Source organism: Salmo salar, chromosome ssa15, assembly GCF_905237065.1.
Source record: "Salmo salar chromosome ssa15, Ssal_v3.1, whole genome shotgun sequence".
In the NCBI taxonomy this organism is placed as follows: Eukaryota; Metazoa; Chordata; class Actinopteri; order Salmoniformes; family Salmonidae; genus Salmo; species Salmo salar.
Window position 1 is genome coordinate 58,843,719 of NC_059456.1, and position 23,794 is coordinate 58,867,512.

At 48.5% G+C, this 23,794-nt stretch overlaps 1 protein-coding gene across 2 annotated transcripts in view; it reads left to right on the plus strand.

Annotated features, from left to right (window-relative positions):
• LOC106571809 (probable methyltransferase-like protein 24) overlaps positions 1-21,736 on the plus strand; it is a 119,869-nt gene extending 98,133 nt beyond the window's left edge. For both annotated transcript variants that reach the window (XM_014145276.2, XM_045695896.1), the window contains exon 5: positions 19,310-21,736. In XM_014145276.2, the coding sequence (XP_014000751.2) occupies positions 19,310-19,627 (318 nt within the window). In that variant the 3' untranslated portion in view covers positions 19,628-21,736. The remainder of the gene's footprint in view (positions 1-19,309) is intronic.
• Positions 21,737-23,794: the final 2,058 nt, after the last annotated feature.

The window sequence follows — 23,794 nt, forward strand, 5'->3', positions numbered from 1 at the left end:
AGTTGTGGCAAAATGGCTTAAGGACAACAAAGTCAAGGTATTTGAGTGGCCCTGATCTCAATCCTATAGAAAATGTGTGGGCAGACCTGAAAAGGTGTGTTACACCAGCTCTGTCAGTAGGAATGGGCCAAAATTCACCGAACTTATTGTGGGAAGTTTGTGGAAAGCTACACGAAACGTTTGGCCCAAGTTAAACAATTTAAAGGCAATGCTACCAAATATTAATTGAGTGTATGTAAACTTCTGTGTCAGTAGTTGCTAGGAGTGGTGGTAGGAGTCAGGCGCAGAGAGAAGAGGTAAGGAACTTTGTGTTTATTAAATAAAACACAACACGATCGACGCCAACACAACCGGCGTGGAAAAATGCAAAGTGCCCAGAACAGGTTCACAGCATGCTTAAAATATAACAGTAGTAGATCGCCAGCACATCCAAATACAAAACACAACCTGACGCTAAATAATCCCGCACAAACCTGGGCGGGCTAACCAGGCTTAAATAACCAAAATCAAAAGACCCAAATGAGGAACAGGTGCAAACAATAAGACATACCAAACGAAAAGGAAAAAGGGATCAGCGGCGGCTAGTAGGCCGGTGACGACGACCGCCGAGCGCCGCCCGAGCAGGCAGGGGAGCCACCTTCGGTGGGATTCGTGACAGTACCCCCCTCCTGACGCGCGGCTCCCGCAGCGCGCCGCCACCGACCTCGAGGGCGACCCGGAGGACAAGGCGCAGGGCGATCCCCATGAAGGCAGTGGAACTCCCTCAGTAGTGGGGGGTCCACTTCCTGGGTACCCAGCACCTCTCCTCCGCGCCGTACCCCTCCCAGTCGACGAGGTACTGTAGGCCCATCCCCCCGAAGTCTGGAGTCCAGAATGGCGCGTATCTTATACGCCGGGGACCCCCCAATGTCCAGCGGGGGGGAGGAACCTCCGGCACCTCACCTTCCTGCATGGGACCAGCCACCACCGGCCTGAGGAGAGACACATGAAACGAGGGGTTAATACGGTAGTAAGATGGAAGTTGTAACCGGTAACACACCTCGTTTATTCTCCTCAGGACTTTAAACGGCCCTACACACTGCGGGCCCAGCTTCTGGCAGGGCAAGCGGAGGGGCAGGTTTCTAGCCGAGAGCCAGACTCGATCCCCTGGTGCAAACACAGGGGTCTCACTGCGGTGCTGGTCAGCGCTCTTCTTCTGCCGTCCACTCGCCTTTGTGAGTGCGTCTTGGACGGCTCTCCAAGTGTCCTTCGAGCGCTGCACCCAATCCTCCACCGCAGGAGCCTCGGTCTGGCTCTGGTGCCATGGAGCCAGGACCGGCTGGTAGCCCAACACGCACTGGAACGGTGACATGTTGGTTGATGAGTGACGTAGAGAATTTTGGGCTATTTCTGCCCATGGCACGTATCTCGCCCATTCCCTGGGCCGGTCCTGGCAATACGTCCTTAGAAACCTACCCACCTCTTGGTTCACCCTCTCCACCTGCCCATTACTCTCGGGGTGGAAACCCGAGGTCAGGCTGACCGAGACCCCCAAACGTTCCATGAACGCCCTCCAAACTCTGGACGTGAACTGGGGACCTCGATCAGAAACTATGTCCTCGGGCACCCCGTAGTGCCGGAAGACATGGGTAAACAGGGCCTCCGCAGTCTGCAGAGCCATAGGGAGACCGGGCAACGGGATGAGACGACAGGACTTCGAGAACCGATCCACAACGACCAGGATAGTGGTGTTCCCCTGAGATACGGGAAGGTCAGTGAGGAAGTCCACTGACAAGTGTGACCACGGACGCTGTGGAACGGGGAGGGGGTGTAATTTCCCTCTAGGCAGGTGTCGAGGAGCCTTGCTCTGAGCGCACACCGAGCAGGAGGAAACATAAAACCGCACGTCCTTACCAAAGGTGGGCCACCAGTACTTCCCCCTCAGGTTCCGCACTGTCCTCTCGATCCCAGGGTGACCCGAAGAGGGGAGAATATGGGCCCATCGAATCAATCGATCACGGAGACCAAGCGGTACGTACTGAACACCTGCCGGACACTGCGATGGTGCAGGTTCCGACCGTAACGCCCGCTCGATCTCCGCGTCCAACTCCCATACCACCGGAGCTACCAAGCACGACGCTGGAAGAATGGGAGCCGGATCGATGGCCCTCTCCTCGGTGTCATATAGGCGGGACAGTGCGTCGGCCTTCGTGTTCTGTGAACCTGGCCGATAAGAGATCGTGAACCGGAAACGGGTAAAGAACATGGCCCACCTGGCCTGACGCGGATTCAGTCTCCTAGCTGCCCGGATGTACTCGAGATTACGGTGGTCAGTCCAGATGAGGAAAGGGTGCTTAGCCCCCTCAAGCCAATGTCTCCACACCTTCAGAGCCTTGACCACAGCTAACAACTCCCTGTCCCCCACGTCATAGTTCTGCTCCGCCAGCCCAAGCTTCTTAGAAAAGAAAGCACACAGGCGGAGTTTGGGTGGCGTGCCCGAGCGCTGTGATAGCATGGCCCCCACCCCAGTCTCGGACGCGTCCACCTCCACTATGAATGCCAAAGAGGGATCCGGATGAGCCAGCACTGGAGCGATGGTAAACAGCTCCTTCAGGCGACTGAACGCTCTGTTCGCCTCTGCTGACCAGCGCAAGCGCGCCGGACCCCCCTTCAGCAGTGAGGTAATGGGAGCAGCAACTTGACCAAAGCCCCGGATAAACCTCCGGTAGTAATTGGCAAACCCTAAAAACCGCTGCACCTCCTTTACCGTGGTCGGAGTCGGCCAATTACGCACGGCTTTAACGCGGTCATCCTCCATCACCACCCCCGAGGTGGAAATGTGATACCCCAGGAAGGAAACGGCTCGTTTGAAAAACTCACATTTCTCAGCCTTGACGTACAGGTCATTCTCCAGCAGTCGCCCAAGCACCTTGCGCACCAGGGAGACATGCGCGGCGCGGGTGGCGGAATAAATCACGATGTCGTCAATATACACCACCACCCCCTGCCCGTGCAGGTCCCTGAGAATCTCGTCAACAAAAGATTGAAAGACGGCTGGAGCATTCTTTAACCCATACGGCATGACGAGGTACTCATAGTGGCCCGATGTGGTACTGAATGCGGTTTTCCACTCGTCTCCTCCCCGGATACGCACCAGATTGTGACATGGAGGGCCGAATGTACCCCTGTCTCAGAGATTCCGTGACATATGTCTCCATAGCCAACGTTTCCTCCTGTGACAATGGGTACACGTGACTCCTGGGAAGTGCAGCGTTTACCTGGAGATTTATCACGCAATCCCCTCGTCGATGAGGTGGTAATCGGGTCGCCCTCTTTTTACAGAAGGCGATAGCCAAATCGGCATATTCTGAGGGAATGCGCACAGTGGAAACCTGGTCTGGACTCTCCACCGTCGTCGCACCGATGGAAACTCCCTTACACCTGCCTGAGCACTCCTCTGACCACCCTCTGAGAGCCCCCTGTCTCCACGAAATATTGGGATTGTGATTGGCCAGCCAGGGAATCCCCATCACCACCGGAAATGCAGGAGAATCAATGAGGAAGAGACTAATCCATTCCCCATGATCCCCCTGCGTTACCATGTCCAGTGGCACCGTGGCCTCCCTGACCAGTCCTGACCCTAATGGTCGGCTATCTAAGGAGTGCACGGGGAAAGGTTGGTCCAACGACACCAGGGGAATCCCTAGCCTTAATGCGAGCCCACGATCCATAAAGTTTCCAGCTGTGCCTGAATCGACTAGCGCCTTATGCTGGAAAGAGGGAGAAAACAAGGGGAAAGTTACTAAAACGAACATATGACCAACAGGGAGCTCTGGGTGAGGTTGGTGCTTACTCACCTGAGGTGAACAAGGAGTGCTCCGCCTGCCATCCCGATTCCCAGAGGAGCTCCCCCAGCACCGGTCGGTAGTGTGTCCTCTCCGACCACACTGGGTACAAGAGGAGCCTCCTCCTCCGGTTCCCCTGGACACGGCCCCCCCTAGCTCCATAGGGATGGGAGCTGGAGGACCTGGAGGTGGAACCAACAGGGCCCTGTCTGGACGCCCGCACGCAGCCAGCAGGTTGTCGAGACGAATGGACATGTCGATTAGTTCATCTAGTGAGAGGGTAGTGTCCCAACAGGCTAGCTCACGGCGGACGTCCTCCCGGAGGCTACACCGATAGTGGTCCATCAGGGCCCTGTCGTTCCACCCCGCTCCAGCAGCCAAGGTCCGGAACTCCAGAGCAAAGTCCTGTGCGCTCCTCGTCTCCTGCCGCAGGTTGAACAGCCGTTCACCCGCCGCCCGGCCTTCTGCTGGGTGGTCGAACACGGCCCGGAAACGGCGGGTGAACTCGGGGTAGTGATCCCTTGCCGAGTCTGGGCCATACCACACTGCGTTGGCCCACTCCAGGGCACGTCCCGTTAAGCAGGAGACGAGGACGCTTACGCTCTCCTCTCCCGAGGGAGTCAGACGAACGGTAGCCAGGTACAACTCCAACTGTAGCAGGAACCCCTGGCACCCAGCCGCCGCTCCATCGTACTCCCTGGGGAGAGCCAGGCATAGGGCTCCGGGTCAGGACGTCGGTGGAGGGGTAGATGGTGGAGGGGGAATTGGTGCTGGGGATGCGGTAGGGAGGCCACTCCTCTCCCATCGGTCCATCCTCTCCATCATCTGGTCCATCGCTGAGCCGATTCGGTGGAGGATGGTGGTATGGTGGAGGACCCATTCCTCCATCGATGGGAGAGGAGGGGAGGCTGCTCCTGCTGACTCCATAGTTGGTGCGGGATTCTGTCAGTAGTTGCTAGGAGTGGTGGTAGGAGTCAGGCGCAGAGAGCAGAGGTAAGGAACTTTGTGTTTATTAAATAAAACAACACGATCGACGCCAACACAACAGGCATGGAAAAATGCAAAGTGCCCAGAACAGGTGCACAGCATGCATAAAATATAACAGTAGTAGATCGCCAGCACATCCAAATACAAAACACAACCTGATGCTAAATAATCCCGCACAAACCTGGGCGGGCTAACCAGGCTTAAATAAAATGTCAAAAGCAAAGAGATGAAAGCGCTTTCACTAATTAGGCTTTTAAAAAGTATGGGTCAAGGAGTTAACCTGACATCAAAAACATTCCAACACATTTAAATGGCAGCCCAATGCCTAATAGATGTGCATTGAAAGTAGGCCATGCTTATGATGACTCAGTAAGATTATATCTTGAGGCCATTGTTAAAATGAATGCATTTTCCTCCCCATCTCATCTTATACCACATAAACCCCCCCACACCCCCTCATATTCTCCTCGTTCTCAACTCAGACATATACAGTACATCTCTTTCTCTCTCAATCTTTGCACCAACTTCCCCTCACCTCCATCGAGAGTACTTTTCCACTCTCTCCATGTTATCTCTACCTACTGATTGCTAGACTTTTTCTCTCTGGGATCTCAATTGCACCATCCTCGTGTACTCTCTCCTCATCTCCTTATCAAAACCTGTGGAACATCCAGGTACACACTATGTTTGTCTATTGTTAGATTTACATTTACATTTAAGTCATTTAGCAGACGCTCTTATCCAGAGCGACTTACAAATTGGTGCATTCACCTTATAATATTAGATGAACTAAGATGAAGATCAGATCAAATTTGGTGACCAATTTATGCAGAAATCCAGGTAATTCCAAAGGGTTCGCATACTTTTTCTTGCCACTGTATATAAACCCTGTATTGCTGATGCTACTGTATGTATTGGCCATTGAAAGGCTTTGAAGCCTCCGGTCGGCTATATTGGCACTCCCCGTAGGAGCAGTCCTCCATAGACGGGTTGGTTATTTACCAGCAAAACCTACGCGAACACAACTATGGGACAAAACAGAAGGGTTTGCCTTCGATTGTTGAGAACATGTAAAATATATTTAACCTCCAAATGTTTATTGAAAACATAAATACATTAGCACAATGAGCACTTGTTGTCTATCAAATACATTGTTACAGTTGTTGGTTAGCCAGTGAAAATACCTCAACAGGACATATCATTAACAATATACAACGAGCTGAAACAAGCCACCTACGATTCCCCACATGGCAGCTTCTTGTCATTATTGCTAGCTATCTGACTGTTCATAATCATAACGCCACACGGCCTTCTGACCAGTGGTGTAAAGTACTTAAGTAAGAATAATTAAAATAACGTTTTTTGGGGGGTATCTGTAGTTTACTTTACTATTTATATTTTGGACAACTTTTACTTTTATTTCATTACATTCCTGAAGAAAATAATGTACTTTTCCATCAATACATTTTCCTTGACACCCAAAAGTACTCGTTACATTTTGAATGCTTAGCAGGACAGGAAAATGGTCCAATTCACACACTTATCAACATCCCTGGTCACCTCTACTGACTCTTATCTGGCAAACTCAGTAATCACAAATGCTTCATTTGTAAATGATGTGTGTGTTGGAGTGTGCCCCTGGCTAAAAAAAACAACCAAAAAAAACACGAAAATTGTGCCGTCTGGTTTGCTTAATATAAGGAATTTTAAATTATTCATATTTTTACTTTTAATACTTAAATACATTTTAGCAATTACATTTACTTTTGATGAGTATATTTAAAACCAAATACTTTTAGACTTTTATTCGATTAGTATTTTACTGGGTGACTAACTTTTACTTGAGTCATTTTCTATTAAGGTATCTTTACGTTTACTCAGGTATGACTATTGGGTACTTTTTCCACCACTGCTTTTGCCTCACCAATACACACGCATCATTTTCGTGACGTTGTCAGCCAACCCATCTATAGATGGTCCGTTGTTTCAGTATGATATATTGGATAAAGTAATAAAGACAGACACCAATGTCTAGTTCAATAGCCTTGTTCATGCATTGTACAAATCCCTACACGCGGAGTCCGGGGAACAATCCGGCTAGTCGATTACCTATCAACTAGACTCCGTAACATCATCCTTTTCAATAGAAAGTGCAAACATAATAGCATAACATTAAATTCTTAACAATCAAGTCATAACAATGAAAAAAGCATGACATTTTCTTTTTACTTCAGTTGTCATCTTCCTTTCTTTTTTAAATTATTTTTGAATTTTTATAAACAGGAGGACAAGTTAACACAGTCTCTTGCTTACAGAGTAAGCCTGTCCGGTGGCTTGCACAGCCAACCCACCCGTGAGTAAGTATGGGCTCTGACAGGGGTAGGATTAGGGCCACGAGCTGGAGAGCTTGGTGGGGTAGAAGCCTCACCTTCAGTTCGCTCATGTCTCAATTCTGCGCCTCTTACCCTTAGGCCTGGACTGTGATCCAGCTCATCTAGGTGAGTGTATGGCGTGTTCTGGTTTGTCTGCTCTGCTACGCGCAGATCCACCCGATTGCGACGATAGAGGGAGCCACCAACATCCACCAGGTAAGAGCGTGGTGCAACTCTCTGTAGGCACGTGCCCAGCCTCCAAAGTCCTGTGTGGTCTCCCGGCAGCGGTTTCATCCTTATCGTTTCACCCACCTCCAGCTCTGGTAGGTCTCGAGCAGTCCGGTCGTAGAAGCACTTAGCGAGCTGCTTTCTGCGACGCAGTTTGTCCGTGACGCCAACCATGACGCAGGGCTCAAGTAGCTTGTTAGCTACGGGGATGGTAGTCTTCAGACGTCTGGACAGAAGGCGTTGTGCTGGGCTGCTGTCCATGTTTTCGGTGGGTGTGTTCCTCCACTGTAAGATCGCTTTCCATGGGTCGTTGCTGTCGCGCGCGGCCCTGCTTACCAGGTTTTTTGAAATCTTGACAGCTGACTCTGCCTTGCCATTTGCTTTTGGGTGTCTTGGAGAGGAGGTCACGTGGTCAAACTCCCATTCTGAGGCGAAACGCTTGAACTGTGCAGTGAATTGTGGGCCATTGTCCGTGATTACCTTGTCAGGCTGACCTTGCCTGGCAAACTGCGCCTTGCAGCGCTTTATGACCGTCTCTGCAGACAAGTCAGGGAGCAGTTCAATTTCCCAAAAGTCAGAGTAGTGATCAACAATGAGAAGATAGTCCTTTTGTCTGTGGCTGAATAAGTCCATGCTGACGATTTGCCAGGCCCTTGTGGGCAGTTCGTGTGACATCATGGTTTCCTTTTGCTGTTCATGAGCGTACTCGTTGCACGTGGTACAGTTGCTGACAAAGTCTTTAATTTCTGCTTGCATGTTTGGCCAGTATAATGTTTCACGAGCCTGGCGGTAGCATGCGTCACCTCCAACGTGACTGGAGTGTATGCGGGTAAGCATCTCTGGACGTAGTGATTTGGGAATAATGACCTTCTGACCTCTGAACAAGACGCCATTTTGCATGCTGATCTCATCTCGAAAGGTCCAGTATTCTCTCACTGTGAAAGGTGTCTCCTCTTTCAGGTATGGCCAACCTGCGAGAGCCATGGACTTCAGTGATTGTAGGTGTTCGTCTTTGTCAGTGTGTTGCCTGATCTGGGCTAGGCGGTGATCTGTGACGTTTAACCTGTTGGGGATAGGGGGCAGTATTGACACGGCTGGATAAAAAACGTACCCGATTTAATCTGGTTACTACTCCTGCCCAGTAACTAGAATATGCATATAATTATTGGCTTTGGATAGAAAACACCCTAAAGTTTCTAAAACTGTTTGAATGGTGTCTGTGAGTATAACAGAACTCCTATGGCAGGCCAAAACCTGAGAAGATTTCAAGCAGGAAGTGGCCTGTCTGAGAAGTAGTGTTTCATCTTGGCTCTTTTTATTGAAGGGTCTCAGAGCCCGGGAAAACGTTGAACGATATCGAGGCAGGCTCTGGCTGAAACACTTTATCGCTTTTGGCAAGTGGCCACTCAGAGTACTATGGGCTTAGGCGCGTGCCCGCTTCGACCGAATGCTTTGTTTTCCTTTGTCTGTTTATCTAAACGCAGATTCCCGGTCGGAATATTATCGCTTTTTTATGAGAAAAATGGCATAAATATTGATTTTAAACAGCAGTTGACATGCTTCGAAATACGGTAATGGAATATTTAGAATTCTTTTGTCACGAATTGCGCCATGCTCGTCACCCTTATTTAGCCTTTAGGATAGTGTCTAGAACGCACGAACAAAACACCGCTGTTTGGATATAACGATGGATTATTTTGGACCAAACCAACATTTGTTATTGAAGTAGAAGTCCTGGGAGTGCATTCTGACGAAGACAACAAAGGTAAGAACATTTTTCTTATAGTAAATCTGACTTTGATGAGTGCTAAACCTGCTGGGTGTCTAAATAGCTAGCCCTGTGATGCCGGGCTATCTACTGAGAATATTGCAAAATGTGCTTTCACCGAAAAGCTATTTTAAAATCGGACATATCGAGTGCATAGAGGAGTTCTGTATCTATAATTCTTAAAATAATTGTTATGCTTTTTGTGAACGTTTATCGTGAGTAATTTAGTAAATTCACCGGCAGTGTTCGGTGGGAATGCTAGTCACATGCTAGTCACATGCTAATGTAAAAAGCTGGTTTTTTATATAAATATGACCTTGATTGAACAAAACATGCATGTATTGTATAACATAATGTCCTAGGGTTGTCATCTGATGAAGATCATCAAAGGTTAGTGCTACATTTAGCTGTGGTTTGGGTTTATGTGACATTATATGCTAGCTTGAAAAATGGGTTGTCTGATTATTTCTGGCTCGGTACTCTGCTGACATAATCTAATGTTTTGCTTTCGTTGTAAAGCCTTTTTGAAATCGGACAGTGTGGTTAGATTAACGAGAGTCTTATCTTTAAAATGGTGTAAAATAGTCATATTTTAGAAAAATTGAAGTAATAGCATATCTAAGGATTTGAATAACGCGCCACAGGATTCAACTGGCTGTTGAGTAGGCGTCCCACCTAGCCCATAGAGGTTAAGTCTTGTTGTTCCTGCTGTAGCGAACAGATGGCCTGCCGCTGATAGGCAGTGCCTCTGCCTGTACATTGTGCCGTTGCCCTGCTCAGTGTGTCGCTGATGTACATCTCTGGTCCTGGCTTGTAAATGACCTTCAGGCTGTAGTTTTGCAGAGTCAGGAGCATGCTTTGAAGCCTCTTGGGCGCATTGAGGAGAGGTTTACTGAATATGGCAATGAGTGGTTTGTGGTCAGTTTCAGCGGTGACCAGCTCTCGACCATATAAGTAGTGATGGAATCGCTGGCAGGAGAAGACGATGCTGAGGCACTCTTTCTCAAATTGTGCATAGTTCTGTTCGGTGGGGGTGAGCGCTCTCGAGGCAAACGCAACGGGTTGGCCTTCCTGCATAAGGCAGCATCCAAGTCCCCTTTGGCTGGAGTCACTCTGGATTGTGACAGGCTTCGTGACGTCGTAGTAGCGCAACACTGGCATGGATGAAGCCAAAGATTTAACCTCGTGCTTGGGTAGCCAGTGCCATGGTGTGTCTTTGTCCAGCAACCGGCGCAGAGGCTCACAGACTGCTGATAGGTGTGGCATGAACTTTGCAAGATAGTTTCCAAAACCGATGAGACGCTGTACTCCTTTTGCATCAGATGGGTTTGGCATGTCGAGGATCGCTCGGATCTTGTCTGGGTCCGGCTTCAGGCCGTTTGCCGAGAGAATGTGGCCATGGAAGTGGACGTCTTTCACCTTGAACTGTAGCTTCTTCAGGCCAAGACGAAGCTTAACTGATCGACAGCGCTCCATCAGTGCCAGGAGCTTCACATCGTGGTCACGTTCTGCTTCTTCGTCTGTGTCACCACAGCCTACGATCAAGACATCATCGGCGATGGGTTCAATGCCCTTGAGCCCAGCCAGTAACTCGTGCTGCTTGCGTTGGTATACCTCAGGTGCCACTGAGACACCAAACGGGAGCTTGAGCCAGCGTTTCCGACCCCAGGGGGTCCAGAAGGTAGTCATGAAGCTGCTTTCTTCGTCCAGCTTGCATTGAAGGAATGCATCTCGGGCATCCACCAAGGTGAATTTGAATTTGAGCAGCAGCAGCTGAAAAATGAGCTCCTACAAATATTGAAATTTACATGGTTTTTAGAGTGAAGTACATCGGAAAAAAGCAAAAGAAAACTGCAAGACTGAATAGGAGAAAAAACAAGCAACAAACAAAGAAGATAGGCTTTTGAAAAATAACTATTTTTCATAAAATTGTAGTTATCTTAGCAAGCTGAATTGTTTACCAGTTGCTAAGCAGTTGCTAGGGACTCTTTTGGAAGAAGCTAGCTAGCTAACGAAGAACAACAAAGAATATCTAGTTAACAGAAGAAAAGAAAGAGAAAATCAGGACAGAAGAAAAAGGATATCAAAGTGAAACAGTTCTCTAAAGACACAGGAGACAATAATACAAGAAACAACACTTCTGTAGCTTGTCAACTATGTGTCTGTCTATCCCTGTTCTCTCCTCATCTGCACAGGCCATACAAACGCTTCACACCGCGTGGCCGCTGCCACTCTAACCTGGTGGTCCCAGCGCGCACGACCCACGTGGAGTTCCAGGTCTCCGGCAGCCTCTGGAACTGCCGGTCTGCAGCCAACAAGGCTGAGTTCATCTCAGCCTATGCTACCCTCCAGTCCCTTGACTTCCTGGCGCTGACGGAAACATGGATTACCACAGATAACACTGCTACTCCTACTGCTCTCTCTTCGTCTGCCCACGTGTTCTCGCATACCCCTAGAGCATCGAGCCAGCGGGGTGGTGGCACTGGAATCCTCATCTCTCCCAAGTGGACATTCTCTCTTTCTCCCCTGACCCATCTGTCTATCTCCTCATTTGAATTCCATGCTGTCACAGTTACCAGCCCTTTCAAGCTTAACATCCTTATCATTTATCGCCCTCCAGGTTCCCATGGAGAGTTCATCAATGAGCTTGACGTCTTGATAAGTTCCTTTCCTGAGGATGGCTCACCTCTCACAGTTCTGGGTGACTTTAACCTCCCCACGTCTACCTTTGACTCATTCCTCTCTGCCTCCTTCTTTCCACTCCTCTCCTCTTTTGACCTCACCCTCTCACCTTCCCCCCCTACTCACAAGGCAGGCAATACGCTTGACCTCATCTTTACTAGATGCTGTTCTTCCACTAATCTCATTGCAACTCCCCTCCAAATCTCCGACCACTACCTTGTATCCTTTTCCCTCTTGCTCTCATCCAACACTTCTCACTCTGCCCCTACTCGGATGGTATTGCGCCGTCCCAACCTTCGCTCTCTCTCTCCCGCTACTCTCTCCTCTTCCATCCTATCATCTCTTCCCTCTGCTCAAACCTTCTCCAACCTATCTCCTGATTCTGCCTCCTCAACCCTCCTCTCCTCCCTTTCTGCATCCTTTGATTTTCTCTGTCCCCTATCCTCCAGGCCGGCTCGGTCCTCCCCTCCTGCTCCGTGGCTCGACGACTCACTACGAGCTCACAGAACAAGGCTCCGGGCAGCCGAGCGGAAATGGAGGAAAACTCGCCTCCCCTGCGGACCTGGCATCCTTTCACTCACTCCTCTCTACATTCTCCTCTTCTGTCTCTGCTGCTAAAGCCACTTTCTACCACTCTAAATTCCAAGCATCTGCCTCTAACCCTAGGAAGCTCTTTGCTACCTTCTCCTCCCTCCTGAATCCTCCTCCCCCCCTCCCTCTCTGCGAATGACTTCGTCAACCATTTTGAAAAGAAGGTTGACGATATCCGATCCTCGTTTGCTAAGTCAAACGACACCGTTGGTCCTGCTCACACTGCCCTACCCTGTGCTTTGACCTCTTTCTCCCCTCTCTCTCCAGATGAAATCTCGCGTCTTGTGACGGCCGGCCGCCCAACAACCTGCCCACTTGACCCTATCCCCTCCTCTCTTCTCCAGACCATTTCCGGAGACCTTCTCCCCTTCCTCACCTCGCTCATCAACTCATCCTTGACCGCTGGCTACGTCCCTTCCGTCTTCAAGAGAGCGAGAGTTGCACCCCTTCTGAAAAAAACCTACACTCGATCCCTCCGATGTCAACAACTACAGACCAGTATCCCTTCTTTCTTTTCTCTCCAAAACTCTTGAACGTGCTGTCCTTGGCCAGCTCTCCTGCTATCTCTCTCAGAATGACCTTCTTGATCCTAAACAGTCAGGTTTCAAGACTGGGCATTCAACTGAGACTGCTCTTCTCTGTGTCACGGAGGCTCTCCGCACTGCTAAAGCTAACTCTCTCTCCTCTGCTCTCATCCTTCTAGACCTATCTGCTGCCTTTGATACTGTGAACCATCAGATCCTCCTCTCCACCCTCTCCGAGCTGGGCATCTCCGGCGCGGCCCACGCTTGGATTGCGTCCTACCTGACAGGTCGCTCCTACCAGGTGGCGTGGCGAGAATCTGTCTCCGCACCATGCGCTCTCACCACTGGTGTCCCCCAGGGCTCTGTTCTAGGCCCTCTCCTATTCTCGCTATACACCAAGTCACTTGGCTCTGTCATATCCTCACATGGTCTCTCCTATCATTGCTATGCAGACGACACACAATTAATCTTCTCCTTTCCCCCTTCTGATAACCAGGCGGCGAATCGCATCTCTGCATGTCTGTCAGACATATCAGTGTGGATGACGGATCACCAGCTCAAGCTGAACCTCGGCAAGACGGAGCTGCTCTTCCTCCCGGGGAAGGACTGCCCGTTCCATGATCTCGCCATCACGGTTGACAACTCCCTTGTGTCCTCCTCCCAGAGTGCTAAGAACCTTGGCGTGATCCTGGACAACACCCTGTCGTTCTCCACTAACATCAACCTTCCCAAGTTATCTCACGTCACCCCGCTCCTCCGCTCTCTCCACTGGCTTCCAGTTGAAGCTCGCATCCGCTACAAGACCATGGTGATTGCCTACGGAGCTGTGAAGGGAACGGCACCTCCATACCTTCAGGCTCTGATCAGGCCCTACACCCAAACAAGGGCACTGCGTTCATCCACCACTGGCCTGCTGGCCCCCCTACCTCTGAGGAAGCACAGTTCCCGCTCAGCCCAGTCAAAACTGTTCGCTGCTCTGGCACCCCAATGGTGGAACAAGCTCCCTCACGACGCCAGGACAGCGGAGTCAATCACCACCTTCCGGAGACACCTGAAACCCCACCTCTTTAAGGAATACCTAGGATAGGATAAAGTAATCCTTCTAACCCCCCCCCTTAAAAGATTTAGATGCACTATTGTAAAGTGGTTGTTCCACTGGATATCATAAGGTGAATGCACCATTTTGTAAGTCGCTCTGGATAAGAGCGTCTGCTAAATGACTTAAATGTAAATGTAAAATGTAAATGTGAAAATCCTGGCCTTGGGAAGCTTGTAGAGGACATCCTCTAGTGTCGGCATGATGTAGTGGGATCGTTTCAGTGCTTGGTTCAGATGCTTTGGGTCGATGCAGACCCTCAGCTTCTCTGTTTTTTTCACTATGACCATATTGCTGATCCAGTCAGTTGGTTCGGTCACAGATATCATGTGGCCATCGGCCTCATACTTGTCCAGCTGGGCCTTCACAGCCACTTTCATTGCAATGGGCACATTGCGAGGAGCACACTGGACTGGAGTGATGCTCTCATCCACTTCAAAGTGTACCTCCCCTGATTCAACGGGCATGATTCAACGGGCATGTTGAATACATCGTCATATCTGCTGAGTAGTTGTTCTTTGGACAGGGGTCCATGCTGGACATGATCCACAACGTGCAGGTCATTTGGTACAGTGAACTGCATCAGTCCCAGGCGTTCGCATGTAGAGCCTGAGAGGAGAGGATGTTGACTGGTTTTCACAATCTCAAACTCCAGCTTGTGTTTGCGTCCCCGAATAACACATTCGGTCTCAAAGGTGCCCATAGAGCTCATTGGCTCTCCTGAGTACAGCTTTAGTCTAGTGTCGCTGGGCAATAGATGTGTGTCAGATGCCAGATTGATTTTGTCTTTGTAGCTCATTACATTGCATGTAGCACTGGAATCCAGTTGACATTGTTGTTGCTTGTTGTGTAATCGTAGTGTCACAAACCATTTCTTCCCTCTTCAGTGTACAGCCCCAATGGATTCATGCATGTAAATGTCACTTTCACTGTTCAGCTCTGAACATTGAGTGACATCATCAACACAGTGAATCTTGCCCTCACTCACCCTTCTTTTGCTTTTGAGACACACTTTTGCAAAGTGATTATTAGTTCCACAAGCTCTGCATGGTTTTCCATAGGCAGGGCAGTGCTCTTTGCCACGTGTGTGCATATTCCCACAGTATTTACATGCTACTGGGCTCTCTGTGTTCACCGTTCGTGGTGAATTACTCTGCCTCCATTGGTTTTGCCTGAATGTCTGCCTAGCAACAGCGTGAACAGTATCAACGTCGGAGCGTGGGGTTTCGATTTCCATTGCTCTCATTCTCATGTCAGTGACTTTGGCAGTGCGGCACATTTCGATGGCAGTTACTAATGTTAAGCCTCTCTCTCTCAGTAGACGCCGGCGCGTAATCCTCATTTGCAATTCCCAGTACTATTTTGTCACGAATCAATTCATCTTTCAATCCCCCGTATTCACAAGTGGCGGATTTTTCTCTCAAACGGGTTACAAAGTTGTGTACTGACTCACCCTCTTCCTGTTTGCAGCTTCCGAAAACGAACCGCTCGTAAATTACGTTTCTGGCGGGTTTGAAGTAATTCTCCAATGCATCCAATATAGCCTTTGCATCACACTGTTGTCGCGCTGTGAGGGTGAGATTGTGCCGGTAGATATGCCTGCATTCGCTGCCCATTAAACTCCTCAGAGTTGCCGCTTGTACCTCGTTGGGTTTCTCATGTAGACCGGTCACCAGCGCATAGTCCTCGAATTCATCCCTGAAATTGTCCCAATTAGTATTCCAGTCCCCTGTGAGAACCATGGGATTTGGTGGCGGAATGTTCGCTGCCATAGCGATGGAATAGGAGATTTCTTTGCCTTCAGTCATCGAGGTAGGTAGTGATGCTAGCTAACCAGCTAACAACTAGTTGATCAGTGTTGTGATTAGGAGTAGGAATCGGCGTGTGTTCGCATATGGAACGTAACCGCACCTATACTGTACTTAGCTACAAAAATAACAAACGTGTGGTTTTCGAGCCACTTCTGATACCATGTTTCAGTATGATATATTGGATAAAGTAATAAAGACAGACACCAATGTCTAGTTCAATAGCCTTGTTCATGCATTGTACAAATCCCTACACGCGGAGTCCGGGGAACAGTCCGGCTAGTCGATTACCTATCAACTAGACTCCGTAACAGTCCGTGTGTTGTTGTGAGTCTGGATGGCCAGCTAACTAGCAACAATGACAAGAAGCTGCCATGTGGGGAATCGTAGGTGGCTCATTTCAGTTAGTTTTATCTTATGCTTGATACCATGTCTTATTTTGAGGGGTTTTGAATGATGTTACGTATATGCTAATATGGCTAAAATTAGTTAGCTAGCTAACCTGACTTCGGCGATGTCATTTACAAAATAGCCTCCAATACCCTACTCAATAAACTGGATGCAGTCTATCACAGTGCCATCCGTTTTGTCACCAAAGCCCCATATACTACCCACCACTGCGACCTGTACGCTCTCGTTGGCAGGCCCTCGCTTCATACCCGTCGCCAAACCCACTGGCTCCAGGTCATCTACAAGACCCTGCTAGGTAAAGTCCCCCTTTATCTCAGCTCACTGGTCACCATAGCAGCACCCACCTATAGCACGCACTCCAGCAGGTATATCTCTCTGGTCACCCCCAAAGCCAATTCATCCTTTGGACGTCTCTCCTTCCAGTTCTCTGCTGCCAATGACTGGAACGAACTACAAAAATCTCTGAAACTGGAAACACTTATCTCCCTCACTAGCTTTAAGCACCAGCTGTCAGAGCAGCTCACAGATCACTGCACCTGTACATAGCCCATCTATAATTTAGCCCAAACAACTACCTCTTCTCCTGCTGTATTTATTTATTTATTTTGCTCCTTTGCACCCCATTATTTCTATTTCTACTTTGCACTTTCTTCCACTACAAATCTACCATTCCAGTGTTTTACTTGCTATATTTTATTTACTTTGCCACCATGGCCTTTTTTTTGCCTTTACCTCCCTTATCTCACCTCATTTGCTCACATTGTTTAAAGACTTATTTTTCTACGTGTATTATTGACTGTATGTTTGTTTTACTCCATGTGTAACTGTGTTGTTGTATGTGTCGAACTGCTTTGCTTTATCTTGGCCAGGTCACAATTGTAAATGAGAACTTGTTCTCAACTTGCCTACCTGGTTAAATAAAGGTGAAATAAATAAAAATAAAAAACCAACAACTGTATCAATGTATTTGAGAAACGACAAGTGTTGATTGTGCAAATCTATTTATGCTTTCAATATACATCGGAGACTAAATATAGTTTACATGTCGTCAACAATCTAATGCAACCCTGTCTCTTTTGCCCCATATTTGGGCACAAGTCGGTTTTGTTGCTAAACAACCAACCTGTCTATAGGAATGAATGGAATTCTACAGTATTTCACTTAAATGTTTCAAGGACAAGTTACATGCATTAAAGTAATTTTGTTGTAGTGGGGACAGTAATATTATTAATATGTTTAGCTCACATAATATACTGCTCAAAAAAAGAAAGGGAACACTTAAACAACACAATGTAACTCCAAGTCAATCACACTTCTGTGAAATCAAACTGTCCACTTAGGAAGCAACATAGATTGACAATACATTCCACATGCTGTTGTGCAAATGGAATAGACAACAGGTGGAAATTATTGGCAATAAGCAAGACACCCCCAATAAAGGAGTGGTTCTGCAGGTGGAGACCACAGACTACTTCTCAGTTCCTATGCTTCCTGGCTGATGTTTTGGTCACTTTTGAATGCTGGCGGTGCTTTCACTCTAGTGGTAGCATGAGACGGAGTCTACAACCCACACAAGTGGCTCAGGTAGTGCAGCTCATCCAGGATGGCACATCAATGCGAGCTGTGGCAAGAAGGTTTGCTGTGTCTGTCAGCGTAGTGTCCAGAGCATGGAGGTGCTACCAGGAGACAGGCCAGTACATCAGGAGACATGGAGGAGGCCGTATGAAGGCAACAACCCAGCAGCAGGACCGCTACCTCCGCCTTTGTGCAAGGAGGAGCAGGAGGAGCACTGCCAGAGCCCTGCAAAATGACCTCCAGCAGGCCACAAATGTGCATGTGTCTGCTCAAACAGTCAGAAACAGACTCCATGAGGGTGGTATAAGGGCCCGACATCTACAGGTGGGGGTTGTGCTTACAGCCCAACACCGTGCAGGACGTTTGGCATTTGTCAGAGAACACCAAGATTGGCATATTCGCCACTGGCGCCCTGTGCTCTTCACAGATGAAAGCAGGTACACACTGAGCACATGTGACAGACGTGACAGAGTCTGGAGACGCCGTGGAGAACGTTCTGCTGCCTGCAACATCCTCCAGCATGACCGGTTTGGCGGTGGGTCAGTCATGGTGTGGGGTGGCATTTCTTTGGCGGGCCGCACAGCCCTCCATGTGCTCGCCAGAGGTAGCCTGACTGCCATTAGGTACCGAGATGAGATCCTCAGACCCCTTGTGAGACCATATGCTGGTGCGGTTGGCCCTGGGTTCCTCCTAATGCAAGACAATGCTAGACCTCATGTGGCTGGAGTGTGTCAGCAGTTCCTGCAAGAGGAAGGCATTGATGCTATGGACTGGCCCGCCCGTTCCCCAGACCTGAATCCAATTGAGCACATCTGGGACATCATGTCTCGCTCCATCCACCAACGCCACGTTGCACCACAGACTGTCCAGGATTTGGCGGATGCTTTAGTCCAGGTCTTGTGTGTCAGGCGTTGTAGGGAGGTCATACAGGCACATGGAGGCCACACACACTACTGAGCCTCATTTTGACTTGTTTTAAGGACATTACATCAAAGTTGGATCAGCCTGTAGTGTGGTTTTCCACTTTAATTTTGAGTGTGACTCCAAATCCAGACCTCCATGGGTTGATAAATTGATTTCCATGGATTATTTTTGTGTGATTTTGTTGTCAGCACATTCAACTATGTAAAGAAAAAAGTATTTAATAAGATTATTTCTTTCATTCAGATCTAGGATGTGTTGTTTAAGTATTCCCTTTATTTTTTTGAGCAGTGTATCATTTAAAAGTATGCAATAAGGTGTCTGTAATATAAGAAATGTGGCAAAAACAAATCAATTTCTATAACTTCCAAAACATTTTTACAATGGTGGGGTAGTGCCAAGATGGAGGCACAGTGGCTTTAACACACAGCCCCCCCATCAGTCATCTAGTGTAAATAAATCATTGACACAAGGAGTATGCAATTCAAATGTTCCCCCTCTTTCTCCCGCTCTCTGTTCCAGGTGGATGTTCTGAAGGTAGACATGGAGAGTGCGGAGTGGAAGATTCTGGAGAACCTGGTTCTAGAAGGGGTTCTAAGCTCAGTGGGTCAGTTACTACTAGAAGTCCACCTCCACTGGGCAGGGTTTGAGGTGGGTGGGGACGACCCATCCGTGGTGCGCTATTGGTTCAGCCTGCTGAAGGAGCTGGAGCGAGCTCACTTCCGCCTCTTCCGTTACCACAACGACCCAGCCAAACCCCGCCTTTTCCTGCACAGGAACTTTCTGAATGCCAGCAGTACCTATACACTGGGCTGGATCAACAATGAGTGGAAGACTTGAGAGCACTGACTGACTGACGGACAGGCCTCTGGCCAATGAGAAGGGGAGACTCTGTGAAATGTAGTCCAGCTATGATGGGAAACGAAGGAGTCGTCAATCCCATGGGATGTTTGCCTTTGGATATTTAGTGAGCTCCAAAAGTATTGGGACAGTGACAATTGTGTTATTGTTTTGGCTCTTTACTCCAGCAACTTTGATTTGAAATGATAGAATGACTATGAGCGTAAAGTGCAGACTGTAAGCTTTAATTTGAGGTGTAATTCACTTATGTGTATTAAAGTAGTAAAAGTTAGAGGTATAGATATCATACCCCCCTAAAAATGCTAAACTCCCCTGTTATGTCTTGGGGTTATGATATTTGTGCTTCTGTAACTTTCTCACTCATCATTAATCACGATTCATTCAGGACTAGCCATAATCATGGTGGCATCCACATTAATATAGAAGTGTTAGGAAACATATTATATTCTTATTTACAATAAAAGTACTTCAAAATGACACAATGTATTATATACCATGAATTTCTATTGGGTATAAAATAATCTTAAACACAAATCAAATCAAATGTATTTATATAGCCCTTCTTACATCAGCTGATATCTCAAAGTGCTGTACAGAAACCCAGCCAAAAACCCCAAACAGCAAGTAATGCAGGTGTAGAAGCACGGTGGCTAGGAAAAACTCCCTAGAAAGGCCAAAACCTAGGAAGAAACCTAGAGAGGAACCAGGCGATGAGGGGTGGCCAGTCCTCTTCTGGCTGTGCCAGGTGGAGATTATAACAGAACATGGCCAAGATGTTGAAATGTTCATAAATGACCAGCATGGTCAAATAATAATAATCACAGTAGTTTTCGAGGGTGCAACAAGTCAGCACCTCAAGAGTAAATGTCAGTTGGCTTTTCATAGCCGATCATTGAGAGTATCTCTACCGCTCCTGCTGTCTCTAGAGAGTTGAAAACAGCAGGTCTGGGACAGGTAGCACATCCGGTGTACAGGTCAGGGTTCCATAGCCGGAGTTGAAACTGGAACCAGTTGAAACTGGAGCCAAAACACAACAGCAAATGCATCCAACAAGTTTGTAAAGTCACAAGGTTGATGTAACCATTGCATGCTAGGAATGTGGTGCCAATAACTAAACTTTAAATATATTTATTAGATTTGTTTTTCTCTCTATTTTTTTTCTCCCCAATTGGTAGTTACAGTCTCGTTCCACCGCTGCAACTCCCGTACGGACTCAGAAGGGGCATGCATCTCACAACCCCGCCAAGCTGCACTGCTTCTTGACACAATGCTCGCTTAACCCGGAAGCCAGCCGCACCAATGTGTCGGAGGAAACAATGTACACCTGGCGACCATGTCAGCAAGCATTGCACCTGGCCCGCCACAGGAGTCGCTAGGGCAACCCGGCCAGCCAAACACTCCCCTAACCCGGACGATGCTGGGCAAATTGTGCGCCGCCTCATGGGTCTCCTGGTCGCGGCTGGCTGCGACACTGCCTGGGATCAAACCAGGATCTGTAGTGACGCAGCTAGCACGGCGACGCAGTGCCTTAGACCGCCGCGTAACTCGGGAGGCCCTCAAATACTAAACTTTTGACTACTTTAATAAACATGTAAGTGGATTTGTCCCAATACTTTTGGTCCGCTAAAATGTAGGGACTATATACAAAAAGTGCTGTGATTTCTAAACGGTTCACACGTGATATGGATGAAAATACCCTCAAATGTATGTCACTGTCCCAATACTTTTACGGAGGTTTATGTAAAGTTTTGTGAGCTCTACTCTCCTCCTATCAAGCTCCTATCATTCAAACGATGTTGAATCACCACTCCCTGTTCCCTTTCCTGATATGACCTTAGACATGGTGAGGTAATTGCCTCTTGTGGCCTTGAGGTCCGTCCATCGGTCAGAGCTGCTTCAAAGTGGCTGTGTTCTGTCTGGAGGTCATGGCCTTATCTGGACTTGGACCTGAGCCAAACCGTCCCGAACATAGACAGAGACATCCACTCTCTCCTGGAGAATTCTCCTCAAAGGCACGGGCATTGAATAGTGAGGTAAGACCACAGCCCAAACTATACTGAACAAAAATAAACGCAACATGCAACTTTTTTTTAATGTTTACTGTGTTATAGAAGTAAATCAGTCAACTGAAATAAATACACTGCTCAAAAAAATGAAGGGAACACTTAAACAACACAATGTAACTCCAAGTCAATCACACTTTGAAATCAAACTGTCCACTTAGGAAGCAACACTGATTGACAATAAATTTCACATGCTGTTGTGCAAATGGAATAGACATCAGGTGGAAATTATAGGCAATTAGCAAGACACCCCCAATAAAGGAGTGGTTCTGCAGGTGGGGACCACAGACCACTTCTCAGTTCCTATGCTTCCTGGCTGATGTTTTGGTCAGTTTTGAATGCTGGCGGTGCTTTCACTCTAGTGGTAGCATGAGACAGAGTCTACAACCCACACAAGTGGCTCAGGTAGTGCAGCTCATCCAGGATGGCACATCAATGCGAGCTGTGGCAAGAAGGTTTGCTGTGTCGGTCAGCGTATTGTCCAGAGCATGGAGGCACTACCAGGAGACAGGCGAGTACATCAGGAGACGTGGAGGAGGCCGTAGGAGGGCAACAACCCAGCAGCAGGACCGCTACCTCCACCTTTGTGCAAGGAGGGGCAGGAGAAGCACTGCCAGAGCCCTGCAAAATGACCTCCAGCAGGCCACAAATGTGCATGTGTCTCCTCAAACGGTCAGAAACAGACTCCATGAGCGTGGTATGAGGGCCCGGCGTCCACAGGTGGGGGTTGTGCTTACAACCCAACACTGTGCAGGACGTTTGGCATTTGCCAGAGAACACCAAGATTGGCAAATTCGCCACTGGCGCCCTGTGCTCTTCACAGATGAAAGCAGGTTCACACTGAGCACAGGTGACAGATGTGACAGTCTGGAGATGCCATGGAGAACGTTCTGCTGCCTGCAACATCCTCCAGCATGACCGGTTTGGCGGTGGGTCAGTCATGGTGTGGGGTGGCATTTCTTTGGGGGGCCGCACAGCCCTCCATGTGCTCGTCAGAGGTAGCCTGACTGCCATTAGGTACCGAGATGAGATCCTCAGACCCCTTGTGAGACCATATGCTGGTGCGGTTGGCCCTGGGTTCCTCCTAATGCAAGACAATGCTAGACCTCATGTGGCTGGAGTGTGTCAGCAGTTCCTGCAAGAGGAAAGCATTGATGCTATGGACTGGCGAGGAGGCCGTAGGAGGGCAACAACCCAGCAGCAGGATCGCTACCTCCACCTTTGTGCAAGGAGGAGCAGGAGAAGCACTGCCAGAGGACTGCCGTTCCCCAGACCTGAATCCAATTGAGCACATCTGGGACATCATGTCACGCGCCATCCACCAACGCCACGTTGCACCACAGACTGTCCAGGAGTTGGCGGATGCTTTAGTCCAGGTCTGGGAGGAGATCCCTCAGGAGACCATCCGCCACCTCATCAGGAGCATGCCCAGGCGTTGTAGGGAGGTCATACAGGCACGTGGAGGCCACACACACTACTGAGCCTCATTTTGACTTGTTTTAAGGACATTACATCAAAGTTGGATCAGCCTGTAGTGTGGTTTTCCACTTTAATTTTGAGTGTGACTCCAAATCCAGACCTCCATGGGTTGATAAATTGGATTTCCATTGATTATTTTTGTGTGATTTTGTTGTCAGCACATTCAACTATGTAAAGAAAAAAGTATTTCATAAGATTATTTCATTCATTCAGATCTAGGATGTGTTACTTTAGTGTTCCCTTTATTTTTTTGAGCAGTGTATATTAGGCCCTAATCTATGGATTTCACATGACTGGGCAGGGGTGCAGCCATGGGTGGGCATAGGACCACCCACTTGGGAGCCAGGCCCAGCCAATCAGAGTTTTTCCCCACAAAAGGCCTTTATTACAGACAGAAATACTCCTCAGCAGATTCCTCAGGTGAAGCCGGATGTGGAGGTCATGGGCTGGCGTGGCCACACTAGGTCACCGGTTATGAGGCCCGGTTGGACGTACTGCCAAATCTCTAAAACGACATTGGATGCTTATGGTCGTGAAATTAACATTCAACTCTCTGGCAACAGCTCTGGTGGACATTCTTGCAGTCTGCATGCCAATTGCTCCC